Genomic DNA, 18,777 nt, shown 5'->3' with positions numbered 1-18,777 from the left:
TCCAGGCTGTGCCTGCAGCACCCAAACACAAAGGGACGTGCCACGCTTGCTTTGTATGTTGCCCACATTCAGGAAAAAAAAAAGTAAGCTTCAGCAATTGGGGGTGTGCCTCATTTGGAGGGAGCTTGCCTGGCGTGCATAGGGCCCGGGTTCCACCATCATCGCGATAAGCCAGGCCTTTGGTCCTCCTCTTCTTTGATTGGTCAGCTCTGGTTGTGGTCTGTCGGATGGAGCCCAGCCCGGCACAACATGCCAGTGACCTGACCGCGTGACTCAAAAGCACAGCTGGAACCCATCACCACACCATTCCTGCAGTCTGCAGTGGTGGGACACTGGTGTTCACCAAGGCACACATAGCAGAGTAATAACGTGTGGCCAAGCTAGTTACTTAAGCGCAGCTCAGAAGAGAGGAGGCTGAGAGTTCTTTGCATATGAACTGTAGCATAGCTTCTTGTGTTTCCAGCCTTCATCCTAGGACAATGTGGCTGGCCCTTTGACAGGATTGTTGAGATCTGCCCTCTGTGGAGTGCGGGATTTGAGGCAGGGTTTCCTGAAGCTACCTCTCCAGCAAGCTGGATTTGGGTCTTCCTGTGCCCGCCTCTCCATAGCACCTACTGACCCCCCTTTCTCTGCCCACCACCCACCCTGTGCTCATACTGTGCATACACCCACCTACTCTGGATTGTGAAACCTATAGGGAGTATATAGGCCCGGACTCCAGTTTCAGGCATTTCACGGTCAATATTTTCTTCTGCCTCCAAACTCACCCAGCGATCATCGCTTGTCAAAAAACTATACCAATAACCAACAGATTAGAAATGCCAGAAACATCAGCTATAGCAGAAATACCACATGAAGGGTTGATTACACAGAACATTATCAGCCTTGATCCTTTTCTTAACTCTTTGCAAGTAGAAAACAGAGGCCTGGGCTGGAGGGATGGCTCAGAGGTCAAGAGTACTGGCTGTTCTTCCAGGGGTCCTGAGTCCAATTCCCAGCAAGCTCACAACAGATCTGGTGCCCTCTTCTGGCATGCAAGCATACATGCAGACAGAACATTGTTTACATAATAAATAAATAAAGATTTATTAAGAGAGAGAGAGGAAAGAGAGAGAGAAAAAACAGGCCTGGGAGATTCTGAAAAATGGTCTTTAGTAGCTGAGGTTTGGGGTAAGGGTTGAGGATGTTGGAAGGCATGGTCAAGCTTCTGCAGCTTGTAGAGGGTGGGGGAGGCTGGTAGTTCTAGGTTCCAGAAGACCAAGGAAGCAGCATAGCACAGTGGCCGGGGAATAAGTGACAAAGAGAAAGGGGAGATGCTATAGATCTTGTCATTTTATTTTTGCTGTTCTGTTTATTTTCAGGTCTCCCATCTTTTTCAAACTATTTTTATGATGGTGTGTGTGTGTGTGTATGCCTGTGTATGTGTCTGTGTTTGTCTGTGTGTTGTGTGTCTGTGTATATGTGCTATGTATGTCTGTGTGTTGTATGTGTGTGTATCTGTGTGTGTTTGTGTTATGTAATGTGTGCATGTCTGTGTGTTGTATGTGTGTGTATCTGTGTGTGTTTGTGTTATGTAATGTCTGCATGTTGTGCATGTCTGTGTGTTGTGTGTGTGTGTGTGTCTGTGTGGGTACACACACCTGTGTGCATGCAGAGTCCAGAGGCTGACATCGACTTCCTTTATCTGTTACTCTCCCTTTATTCTAAATGGAGTCTCTCACTGAACCTGGTGCTCCCCTTTTCTACTGTACTGACTTGCAAGCCAACCCTAGGGATCCTCTTGCCTCTGCTTCCTCAGGGCACCAAGCTTTTTCTATGAAGTCTAGGGGTCGAACCAGGTTCTCATGTTTGCATGGCAAACCTTTTACCAACCAACCATCTCCCAAGCCTTGGGTTTCCGGTCTTTCAAAAACTTCTATAGGAGCTGGGGAGATTGTGGGTATGAGTGGGTATGAGTGCTTGCACAAACATGACGGCCCAAATTTGGGTCCCCAGCGTCCACATAAAGTCCAAGTATGGGCGGGTGAATCTGCAACCCCAGCTCAAAGTGGGGCAAAGATAGAGAGACCACTGGAGCTCACTGGCCAGTCAGCTCAACCACAAAGCAGCAAGCTTCAGGGTCAGTTAAATAGGCTGGCTCAATAGGGACAAGAAAGACGGGAGCAGGACACCCAGCATCCTCTTCCGGCCTCTGTACACCTGTGTGCATGCGTGTGAACCAGCAAACACACATACGCACACACCTATGCATACCCACACCTACAAACGGTTTTTAAAGATTTATTGGGAGGAGGGTGTACATCCATGCATATGTATGCACCACAGTGTGCCTGGTTCTCATGGAGACCAGGAGAGGCAGTGGATCCCCTAGAACTGGAGTTACAGGCCTGGTGTGGGTGCTAGGGACTGAACTTGGGTCCTCTGCAAGAGCAGCAAGTACTCTTAGCTGCTGAACCATCGCTCCAGACCCACATACAAACATTTTTCTAGACACGTTTCTAAAATAATGAAAAGAGCATTTACATTAAAGTTCATTTCTTTCCGTTTAAAAAAATGGGTTTATAGTTGTGTTTTGATTTAAAATACCCTAGGCATATCTGGTTCACTTAAAATAAATTAATGAAGATGGAGAAATGTTAAATCATATATCTTTGCCCCAAAGTTAAACATTTGAAGGATGATGTTTTATTTCTGGAATAAGAGGCCCTTATTACTTCCACATTATGGAAGTATGCCCTCACTAAGTTAAATCTAACACAGCTGGGCCCCTTCCTGCGTCAGGTCACATGCGGAGGAGGAGGAGGCCACTGGTGAACACAGGGACGGGAGGGGAAGAGCCCTTCTGGTACCCCGGGGGTGTTGCTGTCTAGAAAGACTGCTTGTTGCAGTTACCCCTCATTTGCAGGCAGACATTTATGAAATGATTGCGCTCCCCTGAAAGCTAGCTTCTACATAATTCAGGATTGTCCTGGATCTCTCTCATCAGAGAGGAAGAAAAGCCGTATGAATTATTTACAGGGTACTAAATTATTTCCTTTTATGAGCTCCAACTTTGTTTTTGTCTCTGCAAACTGAGATTTTGTTTATCCATGAATAGTTTTCCCTGGGGCATGAAAAATATGACTCTTAAATTATGAATGAGGCTTTTTTGTTTGAGTCCGTGTTAACTAAAACATGCAAAAATAAACTATGTTTTTCATTAGATCCCTTTCAGCTCCCCACAAAAACAGAACCGACAAAAGAAAGAGCCTCCGCACCAGCGCCCACCAGGAAGCCTACTGTCATTCGAATCCCAGCCAAACCAGAAAAATGTAAGCTCTTCTCTGTCTTTCTAACTTACTCCTCCAAGAACTGAGGAGAAATCTGGATTAACTTATCAATGTCTGCTTTTGACATTATATATAACCTGCTGTTTGTCACTCGTGGTCCCAGACATCCCAGAACAAGGCGATCTCTCCCAGTTCTTTGGAGAATTCTCACTGTCAGTTAGTAATCTGTTTTTTCTCCAAGGTTGATTTTAGACAAAAAGAATAGGAGACTGTAGCTCTGAGAACAATCATCATCAGTGCCTCTGGTAAAGATGGGGGTAGAAGCAATGGAGCTAATAGCAAATGAAATTCTCTGTGTCTATCATGAGTATATTGTTCCAGTCAGCTCAATCTTCATATGGCAGTGTGTGAATTATGCAAAGAACTATACCCAAAAGCTTTAGAAAATTACAACAATTGTGCTCCTTAGGATGACTAAATTACAAAATAAATATCTTAAGATTGGTTTAACGCTAGATTTTTTTGTGTGTGCTTCCTTAGTTGATTTTTTTTTTTAAATCACACAGTCAATGAAGTTTTGTATCAGTTTTGATAGTACTTCAAAAATAAATTTGATGTTTAGGATTGGGGTTGTGACTCTTTTGGCAGAATGCTTGATTAGCACGCTGGAAGCCCTGGGTTCAGTTTTCCTGAAAGTCTGTAAAACTGGAAGAGAGGGTGCACCCCTGTGATCCTAGCACTCAGAAGGTGGAGGCAAGAAAATCAGGAGTTCAAAGTCATCTTTGGCTACACAAAGAAATAAAGGAGGGAGGGAGGGAAAACGAAAAGGAAAAAGAAAAGAGAAGAAAAAAGAAAATTGTGGGCTTTAGAGCAGTCACTAAGCTATGATTTCATTCCTGCCTACAGTGCTTCCGCGTGGCCCCTAAGAGGCGCCATTGCCTTCATCTGAAGGGAGGTTCTGCTGATTCCACCTGACAGTCACGCGGGGTACGATGTCCAGGGCTGGAGTACAGGAGAGTGTACAGGAGCATACACTTGAATTTTGGGGACTGGCTTTTCTCTAAAATACTACGGAGAAGCATCGTATTGGTTTTGGCCTCTTGGTGGTTTTGTTATTAACCAATAGCGCTCAGCCAGTAGCAAGAAATAGAACTGAATTGCTGTGAAAAATGAGGAGGAAGTCAAGGCTCTGAAATTCCAGCAGGTCGTGCTTCTTTGAAGGTTAAAGCGTAGTGTTGATTAAGGAAATGGTGGTGTGATACAGTCAGAAAGGACCAAAACCATAGCTCATTGGTTATTCGCCTGTTTGTTATTACCTTATATTATGAATTTAACAGGCGTAGTAAAATATAAAGATCACGAATATTATCGGAACCTCATGTGGGTTTTGAGTTGACCCTTTTGTGTTTTTGTTTGTTTTTGACTTGCGAAGACTGGAATCCAGCCCTCTCTCAAGGTTTACACTAAACTCTATTCTAGTCTCCAATGCCAGGTGCCCCCAAGATCACCCCAAGTCAATGAATTATTAGGACTCCTCACAGGAACTCAGTGTTCAGGGTTATAACCTATTACTGCAAAAGTAAACAAGACAGAATCCACCCAGGGGAAAGGCAAATGGGGTACGGTGTGACAGAAACCAGAGATAAGCTTCCAGGAATCTTCACACCACACAGGGCTTCCTCCAGGCTCCCGACAACCAGTTAAGACAACACACAATATAGTGTTAAATAGGGCAGCTTCCTAGTTACATAGCCACCGTTAGGAACTGGTGGATTCTGGAATCCCAGCTGTCTGGAAGGAAAGGAAGTGTTCATGTCAGCCAGTCTTGTGATTTGCTAGTTCTAAAGATGGTTGGTCCTACATCAGGCCGTGGTGGCCCAGGTCTTGAAGCCCAGCGCTCGGGAAGTAGATCTCTGCAAATTAGAGGCCAGCCTGGTCTACAAAGCAAGTTTCAGGACATCAAGCACTGTTACACAGAGAAACCCTACCTCAGGGAAAAAAAAAAAAAAGAGAGAGGGGAGATGGTCCCATTTTACAGTCTAAGTTCTGAGCACCAGCTAACAGCCCAGAAAAGCATGCATCCCTAAGTGTGAGCCGTGTTGGGCCCGCTGTTTATGTCTCCTAAATTGGGTTAATAATGCTGAAATCATGAAAGGGTAAGCCAAGAAACCATCTTAAGTTATTTTCCAAACAAAACCCCAGGAACTATCAAAAAGGTGAATCTTCCCTGCTGGGTGTTAGAGAATTGATTTGCTAAAATAGCTTCCAAAGAGTTAGTTCCAGCAAAAATCAATGCCCCAGAATTCTATTAGTACAATTTTTAACATTGTGAGTTTGTTTTTTAATGGACGTTTTGCCGGCATGTGTGTCTGTGTACCGTGTGCTTACAGTGCTTGAGGAAACCAGAACAAGATGTCAGGGTCCCCTAGCACCAGAGTGAGAGATGACTGTGAGCTGCCACGTGGGTGCCAGGAATCAAACCTGGGTCCTCTGCGAGATCACTGAGCCATCGGCATAGTTTTTAAACACTTGCCCATCTTAAATCATTATTTTCCTAGTAACTGGCTGGGACATTTTTCTCCTTTTGAGACTGTTTCCCTGTCTGTGGATAAAGCAGGGACCTGCAGATCATCCTCTTGTTAGAGGTTTTTCACTGGGGCTGGAAATTTGAACAAATGAGAATTCTCATATACTTTTCCTGGCTACACCAGACAGTGTAAAAGGTGGCTTTAGCCTCCGGTGATATGTTATACCCATCCCCCTCGTGAGGTATTTCTGCACACAGATTTTAATTATCAGGCAATAATTAAATCTAATCATCTCTATTTTCTTTCTTTAAAATAAGTTGGGAATATTACTGAGCTAAGGGTGTAGTTTGGATATAAAGGTATTGTTTCTGGATCGAGGTTAATTATGGCCATTAACCTAAATTATCAGAAGCATTTAGTTATTTGTGGGTGGGGGAGGGTTGCATACTCCACCTATTAAGGACCCTGTCTTACTAGAATGAGGGCAGGCTTTGGGTTCAGATGGACAAACCTGACAATTACTGACATTAATAGATTAAGTAACTCACGGTTTTCTTAATTTCGGTTTATATAAAATGGGTAGTGTGTTGTCTGGTATGAGGCCCTCTGGTAATGTATCTATGCTGGCCACCATGGTAGCCTCTAAGTCCCAGTGGCTGCTGGGTGCTGTAAATGTGCCTAGCACGACTAAAAAATGTACACTTTATTTCACTTTAAGAAAGATCTAAAATCTAAATTGCCACATAGAGGTCACTGGCTACTTGTTGACCAGATGAATCTAATGCAGGCAGGATGATTGGAATGCCTGAGTTAATGCCTGACACATCATCCTTAGCAATGCTATCCCCCTATTGTAACACGTAACTTTGTAACATCAGCTCATTCGCCCGTTTTCTGAGGGCTGCTGAGGGCTTTCTCCTTACTTCACTGTCTAGGAGCCCAGCTACCGTCCAGCGCTATTGCTGGTGACATCTGTCTTCTGTTTCTTCCCTAGGTTTACATGAGGAGTCGCAATGCCCACCTCCTCTCCCTGCTGAAAAGCCTGTTGGAAATACTTACAGTACGGCGTCTGGAAAGTTCAGTAACACGGACAGGATTAGACACCCGGTAAGTGATCCTGAAGAGTTGTTAGGCTTACAGCAGAGTTCTGGACCAGTTCTAAATCTTCAGTTGCTGTTGAAATTATTTTATCGTTGGTTATATTTTTAGAAGTATTTCATTAGAACCCAATTGCTAAACTTCATGGACTTACTTTATGTTATAGTCAGCATTTTACAGATCCCTATAGAAATATTGGGTTCACTCATTGTACTTCATTATAAACTAATTTCTCCTGTACTAATACAATGGCATTGTCTTTTATATGATACTATAATAATAATGAAGAGGTTGTTAAAACTTCAAAAAAAATAATATTTGTAGAAATAGATTTGGTCAAGTTGTCAGATTTTTTAAAACACTAAATCTATTTTTATTAAAAGAAATAATAATGATAATAATTTAAGATAACTACCCTAAGAATTTTTATTCTGAAATTTAAAAAAAAATTAAATTAAAATATAATGCTTTGCTATACATTTGTTAACATACCTGGGACCTTAATATTATTCCCTTGTGCATTTTTAAGAATTTTCTCCTGATGGGTAATCTTTATGGCTTGTTTCAAGAGAAATCAATTCTTAAAGTCTTTAAACCAATTCAGTTCAATTTTTATAATAGTTTTGCCCTGTGCATTAGCTGTGATCATCATACAAGCAAACCCATCCAATCTTCTAGTGAAGAGAAATTCCTTTGGAAAAAGACATTAAATTAAATTAGCCAATACCAAGTTAATGAGATTTTTCTGTAGAATGAATTAAAATTTAGTGATCATTTGTATCTTCAAAGTGCTTGTTAATAAATTTTTATTAAAACCGGGCCATGGAAACCCAAAAGTAGATAGTAGGGCCCCCGCCATACTGTAACCCAAATGTCTATGAAGGAATGGTTGCTTGCAAAGACCTCAGGCTTCCTCTCTCCAAAGGCTCCTTGACAGAACGGAGAGGACGAGGAGCAGGTGCGCTGTCCAGCGACCCATGTGACAGGGTCTGTGAAGGGCAGAGCTTGCAAACACACATCTGAGTTTAAAAGTAGACAAGTTAGGATAAACGACACCACCCAAGAGCATCTGTGTTCACGCCTACATCTCTGCCTCATGTGAACATAACGGAAATCCTTCCTGCATCTGTCCCAGAGGGAACCGGAGCCATCTGCAAGCTCCTCCATGCAACAGACCACGATATAGACACACTGAGCCTGAAGAAAAGGGCATGCTAAAACAGATTCTGAATTCACAAGTGTAGATTTCTACAGACTGAGGTCAAACACGTGCCTGAAAGTTTTGTTTACTAAGTTTATTTAGACCAGGGGTCATAAGGACTAGAGGTGGAAGACCTCTAGAAAGAGTGAATGTCGTCCGCCTGTGGTGGCGCACACCTTTAATCCCAGCACTCTGGAGGCAGAGGCAGGATCTCTGGGAGGTCAAGGCCAGCCTGATCTACAAGAGCTAGTTCCAGGACAGGCACCAAAGCTACAGAGAAACCCTGTCTCGAAAAACCAAAAAAAAAAAAAAAAAAAAAAGGTGTCTGTGTCAGCCAGGCGGTGGTGGCACATACCTTTAATCCCAGCACTCTGGAGGCAGAGGCAGGTGGATCTCTGGGAGTTTGAGACCAGCCTGGTCTACAAGACCTAGTTCCAGGACAGGCTCCAAGCTACAGAGAAACCCTGTCTCGAAAAAACATAAAAAAAAAAGAAAGAAAGAAAGAAAGAAAGTGTCAATGTCTCAGCCTGTGGTGGCACATGCCTTTAATCCCAGCACTCAGGAAATGGGTCAGCAGATCTCTAAATCTGAAGTTAGTCTGGTCTTTAGAGGACGTTCTAGGACAGCCAGGGCTACACAGAGAAACCCTGTCTCGAAAACAAAACTGTTACAGATCAGGAGGGTAGACAGTCTTTACTTTTACAAAAGCTGGCCACTGGCCAAAACCTATCTGCTCTTCTCCCAACCAGAGTGCTAGGGAACTCTTCATCAGATCTAGTGGCTACGGTTGCCACATCTCTCCCATAGGGAGCCACTGGAGCTGTGTGCACTCTCACCTGTCCCAAAGCATCTCCTAAAGAAACTACAAGTTCCACAGCACTCGGGAAACCTGCGTGATTCGGGTTAGAATCCAGCTATGCCGCACAGAAGAGTGTGCCAGAGGCACGCTGTTCTAAACTCCGCTCTAATTCGGGTTAGAATCCAGCTATGCCGCACAGAAGAGTGTGCCAGAGGCACGCTGTTCTAAACTCCGCTCTAATTCGGGTTAGAATCCAGCTATGCCGCACAGAAGAGTGTGCCAGAGGCACGCTGTTCTAAACTCCGCTCTAATTCGGGTTAGAATCCAGCTATGCCGCACAGAAGAGTGTGCCAGAGGCACGCTGTTCTAAACTCCGCTCTAAGAAGGCGTGTCGGCTCCTGCAAAACATTCCTAGGCCAGTTGCTCCACGATCCCAACACACATGTGATACACATGTGATCTTAAGAGAAGGAGAAACATCTACCTTTTTAAAATGCCACAGAAACCTGGGAAGCTCTGAGCGTGCTGACACACACCTGTTACCCTAGCACTTGGAGACTAAGAAGAATTGTGAGTTCCGTTCTGGGCCAAGCTGCACAGCAAGATCCCGTCTTGAAAAGAAAGGGGAAAAAGGGAATTTTTCTAAAATCAAAGCATGATTCAGATGTGGAAAGATGGCGTTATAGAGATGCTACAAGCAGAGAACCGTCTCTGCCTGGACCTAAGCCAGCCTCTCAGACACCAGAGTCCCAGGATCTCAGAACTAGACAGAACTAAAAAGTCACAGGAAGTCTTCACAGTGTGTACGGAATGCTGAGGAGGGGGACGCCTCTAATCAATAATCCAGAGGACTGTTGGCAGCCTGGGCATCAACCCAGGTTGAGCAAATACGAAGACAACTGCAGCCAGCAGCAGGGCCACCTCTTCTCTGTGTCGGAGGGGGTCGCGTACGTCAGTGACTTCCAGGATATGCCTTTCATGTTCAACTCAAAGTCTGTCAAAAATGGGAGATCAAAAGGATACTTTAAATTTCCCACAGGTACACCATCACTGGGTTGGGATGTAGCTCAGTTGCGGTCCAGCTTTGCCAAAAACAAATGAGAAAAGGAAAAAAAAATCTCAGCCTACGAGACTGCAGCTAATAGTTGTTATACACCGTATGACAGATACCCTTCCATATCAAAGTTACACCTTAGTGTTTTTGCTTAAATTTCCCCTCAGTATTAGGGCACCTCCCACAACTAAATTTTGAGAAAAATTGATTTAAAAAAAATTCTCCTTCCCTGCTAACCTTTATTTGCTTGAATTTTAAAGGTGGCCAAGGAGAGGCATGGTTTTATCATGGTGATATTGTCAGGAAGAATTACAGGCAGCCGCGTGTTTATACGGCGTGGGTTGTATTCTGGAATATTGCAGGGTTTATGAGCTGGTGGCTTGCTTCACTACATTAACTGAACTCATTAGTGAAGCCAAGTTTTAAGGGCAAGCTTAATTTGTTTTTTAAAAAATGAGATTTTTAAAACATCGGAGCATGTTTAAATTATCATAGTTATTGGCGATTAATCACTTGGTATTTAAGGAAGCGTTATAAATAGCACGGATTTAAAAATTGGGGAAAGAAGTTTTAACTCATTTGTTACATGGATGAAACAGTTTGAATTTGCCCAGAGATTCCTAAGCAATAACTAAATAATTAATAATACAATGTAATTTTAAAGGGCTGGACACTTCCCCCTACAGTCTTATAGGCAGTATTTCTCGGGTGTGTGTTGGGGTCTTAAAAGTAGAAAAGGGGAAGTGAATTGGTAGTGAATTCTTTCAATTTTCCAATAAAAAAAGAAGAGAACAATTTAGTTAGGACTTTTCCAAAAGAAAAGAACAAAAAGCCCTGTTTGGGACTTGAGATCTTTTCATTTCTCATTCAACAGAAGAATGATTTCCCAGTCCTCAAAACCATGTTCCAGGGGCTGGAGAGACGGCTCAGTAGTTAAGAGCATTGCTGCTCTTCCAGAGGACCTGGGTTCGGTTCCCAGCCCCACGGGGCAGCTCACAGCCGTCCAGTGCCCTCTTCTGGCCTCTGTTGGTACCAAGCACACCCATGATGCACAGACATGCATGATGCATGCAGACAAAGCACCCACACAGTGTTCTGAAAACCTTTGAGAAAGAACGGCCGAGCCCCTCCCCTGGGGAAATCTCTCTGTTCGTCCCCCCACTCCGAGATCCTCTTTCTGTCACTTGGCCGCAGAGTCCAGCTAGAGCTGTCTTGAGTTTTCCCAGCTCTCCCCTTTGCTATTCCCCACAAAGCCCTTGTCAGCCCGTACAAGCTGTCTGTCGGCAAAATCCCCTTCTCCCAGCTCTTCCATCTCATCACAATTTCTTCCTTTTAGGCCACTCAGGTTTTTTGTTTTGTTTTGTGTTTTTATGTCCTTAACTTCTTTTTTTTTAAATATTTATTTATTTATTATGTATACAATATTCTGTCTGTGTGTATGCCTGCAGGCCAGAAGAGGGCCCCAGACCCCATGACAGATGGCTGTGAGCCACCATGTGGTTGCTGGGAATTGAACTCAGGACCTTTGGAAGAGGAGGCAATGCTCTTAACCTCTGAGCCATCTCTCCAGCCCCCTGGTCCTTAACTTCTTTAGTTCAAAACCCACTGCTTGCTTTGAAGCTACCCAGCAGGGAGAGGGGATCTGATTGTCCAAAGCAAAATAACCACCCACTTCAATCTGTGGTTTAAACTCAGGACCATTTGATTTCTACCATAGTTGGGGTGAAGAAATAACCTATATTAAAACTGAAGCAAACTCTAGCAAGAAAGGAGAAAGAAAGACCACCATCTAGAGCACCCAACCCCATTTTCAAAATACTGCTTTATGGGCTTGCCATGGTAGGTAGTGCGCACCTTTAATCCCAGCACTCTAGAGACAGAGACAGGTGAATCTCTGTGAGCTCCTGGCCAACCTGGTCTACACAGTTTCAGGCCAGCAAGGGCTACATAATGAGACCCTGTTGCAAAAATAAACAAATTAATAAAATGACATGTGTATGATGTATGTATATGTATAATATCAAGACTCCAGTTCCTCTTGCAAACTCTTGTTCTAGGTCAGTCTTAACTAAAAAGTCCTTCTGTGACATTTATAGGAACCGGAGCAAATCAGTGAATCAGGAGGCTTGGTACAAGGACCCCCCAGGTTGCCACCAAGGTAGGTAAAATGTGAGACAATTGGAGGCATTGAATGCCTTGGAGAATTGGCTCCTGTCCTCTGTTGCCCAGATGCAGGGCTGTGAGCCTTAGATCTTGCCTTAAAGAGAAACTCATGAGTCCGCCCAGGCCGCCAGCCCACAGTCTGCTTGTGACATAGGTCATGGGGCTCACTCATCTTTTCTTCTTTCAACGAGGTCCAAAGCCCTACAGAGCACAAATATGAGTTTCTGATACTCTTTCCAAATAAACAAGACAACTCTCCAGACTAAAATAGTTCCGCTGCTGGAGTCTGCTCAGTTAGAAGGGGCAGGCGTGTTTCTCAGCATCACCGAGGGGAACTCAGAAGTGCCCTAGCCCCCAGCTCTAGAGGCGTGCGAACCAGAGGCCATTGTGCTTTCAGAAGGCATTGGCACGTTGAAATTTACTTCCATTTAGCGATTAGGAAAAAGGTTTTCAAAGTAGTTTCTGTTCCATTCCATTTTCAGAGCTTACTTTCAGCTAATCTAAATTAAGAGTTTTAATAGTAATGCCTATACTGTGAACATTAGGGGGTTTTGATTTCCTTTTCTAATTACGCAGGGGACCCAAGCACACGTACCTGATATCGTCATATGTATAAGTGTTTGTCTCAGACTGTAGTAGAAAGTACTTAGCTTCCTGAAATAGTCAGTGTGTTTAGGAGCAGTTTGGGGCCTTAAGAGAACGGGTGACAGAAAATGCTTGTTTGTCTTGAACTAATGAATCTCTGGTGCAAGATAAGAGGAAGCTGGAACATCATGGCGTTTCCTCCAATATCATGTTTAATGCAAGAGTCATTTGCTCAAAAATAGCATGCCCTGCAGGTTTTAGGAAATTGTATCCTAGCAGCAGAAAAGCTTTTCACATCTGTGCCAGGCTCTGTGTGTGTGTGCGCGCGTGCATGTGTGCGTGTATGCGTGAATGTATGTGTGTGTGTTTGCGCGTGCATGCGTGTGTGTGTGTGTGTGTATATGTGTGAGTGCACACATGTATGTATATGTGTGTGTGCGTTGTGTGTGTGTGTGTGTGTGTGTAAGAAAGGGTGGAGCAGAACCTAATCAGATCAGATCGAAATGCTAACTCATGACGCCCCTTACCTTTCAGACCTGTCCATGGAAAAGTCATGCCAGTTTGGAAGCCTCCTCCCAAAGGGGCCCCTGAGAGACCACCCCCGCCTAAACTTTCCGCAACCAAATCATCAAGTAAAAATTTGCCTTTTAGTCGGTCCTCCTCTGACATGGATCTCCAGAAAAAGCAAAGTCATTTGGCCTCTGGACTCTCAAGAGCCAAGAGTCAGGTCTTTAAAAGCCAAGACCCGGTGCTACCCCCTCGTCCCAAACCAGGACACCCTCTCTACAGGAAATATATGGTAAACTGGAATTTCAAAATGTTGGTGCTTAAGGGATTACTCTAGCCAGGCCATAGTGCTGTACACCTTTAATCCCAGCACTCGGGAGTCAGAGGTCGGTGGATCTGTGTGAGGCCAGCCTGGTCCAAGGTTCGGGGCACTTGTTCTTGCAGAGGACTCCAGTTTGATTCCCAGCACCTATATAGCAATTCACGACCATTTATAACTCCAGTTCAGGACACACATGGTTCACAGACGTAAATGTAAGCAAAATACTCATACGCATAAAACAAATAAATCCTTAAAAACAATCCAACAACAACAAAACTCTGGGTTTTCCAGACGGGCTGTCAGTATTAGAAGAAACACCAGGAAGGGAAAGCAGGCATATAGGGGTCTAGGCCACTGATGGCAGGGTCCCCCGTGGGAGGAGGTGATGGTGCCAGGGTTCATCTGCCGCCGTAGTTTGTACTTCACAGTTGCTTTGCCCACTAAATGAGGAGCATTTAAACGAAGTAGAAATTAAATTTTTATTAAGATCAATGGACTTTCTTACAGGTTTTTTTTCCATTTTGTAAGCATAATTATCATGGCCCATTTAATAGCTACTAGTTAAAAGTTCTTATCAGTAATTGAGATAGTTGAGGATTAATTTTGCTCTCTTTGGGTGTTTTTTTTTCCATCGAATGACTCTTGCTTGTCTTTCCCACAAATGACAGAGTTGATTTGCTTTCTGTGTGGTCAGGTCAATCAGAAAAAGTTGAACATTTACTTGTAAGTGGGAGGAGGATTATATGTGCATTTTAAAAATAATTGTACGGCAGCGCTGTGTTTTACAGCGGTTAGTAATATGATTCCTGCTCTAAGCTTCCATCAAGCCGGAAAATGTTTCACTTTAAGCTGATTCAGATTTCGAGAAAAGAACAGACAGATAAAAAGAGATAATAAATATATTTACAGTCTTTTAAGTTGATGAAACCCATTGCTTCTCTCTCTCAGTTAAGATGAAGTATAAACTAATGAAACTTTAACTACCCAAACCCAAGGGCTAGTCTTTGGGATAAACTACGTAATAAATAAAGTAAAATAGTAATTAGTATGTATGGGAAACTAATTGTTCACTAGATACTATTCAAAACTAATCTTGTAGATTAGAGACTATTATTATCATTTCCCTTATACAGAAGGGAAAGGAGACCAAGGTAGAGATTTAAGCCAGCTAGCGGTAAAACCAGGATTTGAACACATAACAATTGACATCTACCATTTTACCATACCACGAACAGGGTTAGTGGTAAGACCTCTATTTGCTTGGTCTTTCTATACCAAGATTGTTTACTCAAAGGAGACCAGGTTTCACTTGGGAGTTCTTTGCATAGCTGCATAATGTCAAAACATTTAAGGAATTCAAAGAAACCAATGCACCAAAATGGTGGTCTATTTAAGTGATGTGTCTCATTATAAAATACACCCTTAAATCCACTTCCTATCCCCCGTGGCTACACTATCATTAAATTACAACAGGATTCTGGAGTGCCTTGGGAGCCCTGGATGCTGTGGCCATATGGGGGAGGTGACATTACTCAAGCCAGATTTACGTGGCCACCTCCTTGTACTCTGGGTTTGCTCTCGGGTGACCCAGAGAGAACTTGAGGGCACGTTCACCCCCTGTGATCTTGTGGGCTCAACTCCACCCTCTCAGAACTTCAGTTTCCAGGAGAAATGATGGCCTCACTGGATCCAGGGCATGAAGCCTGCTCACCCTCTGAAGAAGCTGCCCCGTTAGGTGTGCTTGCCAAGTTCTAAGTGATTAGTAGCAGGTGAGGGTTTGGGATAGCGAATAATTCTCTCACCGTTTACATTTAAGCTGTCTGTGCCTCATGGAATTGCCAATGAAGACATTGTCTCCCAGAACCCCACGGACCTCTCTTGTAAGGTAAAGTCAAGCCCTTTCTCTACTGGCTGATTTTTTAAAAAATAAAAAATCCCTGCCCTCTGTTCCTGCTATTACACATTATTAAATGCTTTAGGCTCCGAAGATTAAAATGTGGGAAAGTAATAATGTTTTATTAAATAATAATTGCTTCAGAGAGTGGTGTTGTGTCTTGCAGCGCGGGGATGTGCTTGTGATCCTGAAGCAGGCAGAAAATAATTACTTGGAATGCCAGCGGGGAGAAGGCACGGGCAGAGTTCACCCATCCCAGATGAGAATTGTCACCCCCCTTGAGGAGCGTCCGAGAAGCAGACCTGACGTACGTGAGGTGTCACACACGGCGGCATCGTCGTGGAGCTATTAATTAGACCCCTTTCCTCCCCGGGTTTCTCTCGTTAGCAGCATTATGTTAACCAGGGTGGAAATAACAGTAGCAGTTTGCTCCAATTTTGGAGCAAATGGCCCTAATGGCGTTGGCACAGACTGCCGGGTGATCTGCCCTCTTCGTGTTGTGGGAGTTCGGACACTCGCAGATTTTTCACCCGAGAAAGTGGCTCGCTCTTTTAAATAACACGAACCTGTTTACCACACCAGACGTTGTTCTCTGGCAGAATGAGTCAGTTATTTTTAAAAGAAACCCCGGTAAATTCTAAATCTGACATAAAAGAGTCCTTTAAAATGCAGGCTTTTAATAGGATGTGGTGGGTGTAATCCGGGACACAGGAGGTGGAAGCGGAGGGGTCAGAAGTCCAAGATCATCCGCTATTGCACAGATCGAGGCCAGCCTTGGTAACAAGGGAAAGTGTCTGGGGAGGGGACATGTAAACCTATAAACCTTGTTTCTCTGAAATTCATTAAATAATGAAATATAATCCAGCATCTCAAGTCACAGTTAGGGACTAACAACAAGTTTGTGGAGCCCTGATTGAAGAAGAGGATTTGTTTAGCGGAGCGGGTGACTGAGCTCAGGGGCTGGGAGGCACTAGCAGCTGTCCTGCTTCTGAGCTCCACCCCCTCCTCCACCTCTGGCTGCAGTTTTAGGAGAGTTTAACTTACCAGTTAAGGTTTCACTGTTTGTGACTCAAGGTAACATATGAAAAATACACCAGCCATTCAACTCAAGTAGAGAACTTGGTTTGTTCTTCATCCTAGATTTCATGGTCTAGTCTAAGTCCTTCTTGGAAGGCAGTTTATCTTTCCAGGTTTTCCTAAGAAACTAAGATTTCTCATTTTAGGGAGATGTCTGTCTTCAGCTAGTGCAGCTGGCATGTGAAAAATCTAACTAGTTCACACAGGAAAAAAACTCTGTTACCCGGTTTTCTCTGTTTGGGTCCAGTATCAGCCATCTGTCATCGTCGCCCTTCCTCTCTCAGAGAGTGCGCTGGCGGTAGCGGCAAAAGTCACGCTGCCAGAATTCTATCCTTCTACATCTATTTTTAAAGCTTAAAAACTAAAAGTTGTAACAGTCCGCAGTTTCCCCACTTGAGCATTGCCTTTGGGTCTCTGTCCTCCGGGGGCCATTGTATTATCTCTGTTGGTGAAAATGAATAATTAATGTAATTAATTAATTAATAATATTAAATTAATAAAGCATGGCTGGTGTCCTGGCACAGCAGTTAACTAAGCATGCTCCCGTGCCTGTCCCAGAACCACCTTAAGTGGTGAAAAAGGTCCAAAAATGTGTTATACTTTCCCCTAACTTGGTAAACAGGAGAGATTAAACTTATCAGTTAAGGTTGAATCCAAAGGATTGGTCACAGAGAAAGTGAATTACCACCATGTGTGTAGTGGCTTCAGTTCCCCGGCTCCAACCTGGGTGGCCACAGAGTGTGCTGAAGGTTTTGGTTGTTGTTTTGGTTTTTATATGTAAAGTGAGTGTGGTAATGCCCAACAGAATTGTTTTTGGAATTGACATGTTGTATAGAAACCCAGAAAAGGTACAACCGTCAGGACAGAAAGTAGGTTAGCATCTGCTTAGGGCTGAGGGTAGGATGGAGGAATAGCTGCCCATGGGTAGGTGTTAATCCCCACCAGGCGAGAAGAAGACCACTACCACAATTTTTAAGCCAAATTTGAAGCAAACTTTATTAAATACTGTCAGGGCTACATGAGGAAGCCCTCTCTCAAGGGGTAGGTAGTGGAGGGGAGAAGAAGAATCTAGTTTGCCTCTGTGGTGCATTTTGGTTAAAAGCGCAGGTGGATTCAGGAAAGATCTGTCCGAAGTTGCCACAAGGTGAGAAGAGTGAGCCATTCCTTACGGTGTACTGTGATCAAGCCAGCACACCGGGGATGTAGGAGGGGCAAAGATGAACTGTCCCTAAAAGGTCAAGAGTCACTGAAAAACAAAGAGGAAAAAAAAGCACAAAAGTCTCTACCTTCGTTCAGTTCATACGTATTCTAGTGTTGAAGAATTTTAAGTAACATCTCCCAAGGGTTGAGGGTGGAACTCTTCCTTGCCCATGAGTAAGGCCTTGGGCTCAATCCCCAGCACCACCAAAGAAGGATATTGAGGCAGGAGCGTCATGAATTTGAAACCGTGCTGGTCTCCATAGAGTTCCAGGTCTACCTTAATCCCGTCACTAGGGAGGCAGAGGCAGGAGGATCTCTATGAGTTTGAGGCCAGCCTGGTCCACATAGCAGCACCAGAAACAGAAAGAGGAAGAGGAAGAAGAACAAGAAGCAAAGTAAAACCAAGCAACTGCTTGTCAGTCATGACACCCCCTCTTCAACCTCACCCTCTCCTCCAGCTAATCCGAGCCCTTGTTTACCTAGCTAAAGAATACTAAATTCTCTTTGCTAATTTACTCAGAATTGCTGTTGAATAAGCCATTCAGATTAAATAGAAAGGCCAAGCATCGTAGATAACGTTGCTTTCAAACTAGAGAATGTATTCAGCTAAGTGGTAATAAATGAAGTGGTTTTACTCTTGTGAATTATACTTTTGTGGAAAGTCATTAGCTCCTTTCACTGCAAAAAAGCAAGAACATAATACAGAGCTTCATTCTCTTCCAGCAGAATGGGCTTGACTTTGAAAGCCTTGTCCTTACAGTTTAGATGGTCAGCTGAAGAGGGAGAGTACCATGGGAGGCAAACAGGATAGCTTTGAAATAGGATAAGTGTTATGGTACTTGGTTTTGCTTCCTTTAAACAGTTCTGTTTTGTTTTAGTTTCTTCCTTTAAAATCAAAATGCTTAGGGGTCTGGAGAGATGACTCAGTGGTTAAGAGACCCTACTGCTACTCTTGGAGAGGACACAGGTTCACTTCTGCGTGTGTCCAGTTTCAGGGGATCCAATGCCGTCTTCTGGTCTCTGTGGATGCCACACACTTGTATGGCGTACAGATATACGTGCAGGCATAACACCCACATG

General features: G+C 43.7%; 1 protein-coding gene across 8 annotated transcripts in view; it reads left to right on the top strand.

Annotated features, from left to right (window-relative positions):
* Sh3d19 (SH3 domain containing 19) overlaps positions 1–18,777 on the top strand; it is a 134,666-nt gene that overhangs the window by 101,945 nt on the left and 13,944 nt on the right. For all 8 annotated transcript variants that reach the window (XM_041659036.1, XM_041659034.1, XM_041659035.1 and 5 more), the window contains 6 exons: positions 3,204–3,311; positions 6,792–6,904; positions 12,046–12,107; positions 13,232–13,496; positions 15,343–15,411; positions 15,587–15,727. In XM_041659036.1, the coding sequence (XP_041514970.1) occupies positions 3,204–3,311; positions 6,792–6,904; positions 12,046–12,107; positions 13,232–13,496; positions 15,343–15,411; positions 15,587–15,727 (758 nt within the window). The remainder of the gene's footprint in view (positions 1–3,203; positions 3,312–6,791; positions 6,905–12,045; positions 12,108–13,231; positions 13,497–15,342; positions 15,412–15,586; positions 15,728–18,777) is intronic.

The sequence above is a fragment of the Microtus oregoni genome, unplaced genomic scaffold (assembly GCF_018167655.1).
Source record: "Microtus oregoni isolate MIOR12 unplaced genomic scaffold, Mior012 000010F_ref0000083, whole genome shotgun sequence".
In the NCBI taxonomy this organism is placed as follows: Eukaryota; Metazoa; Chordata; class Mammalia; order Rodentia; family Cricetidae; genus Microtus; species Microtus oregoni.
Note: the sequence above shows the minus strand (reverse complement) of the source record. Positions and strands in the feature narration are given on the sequence as shown.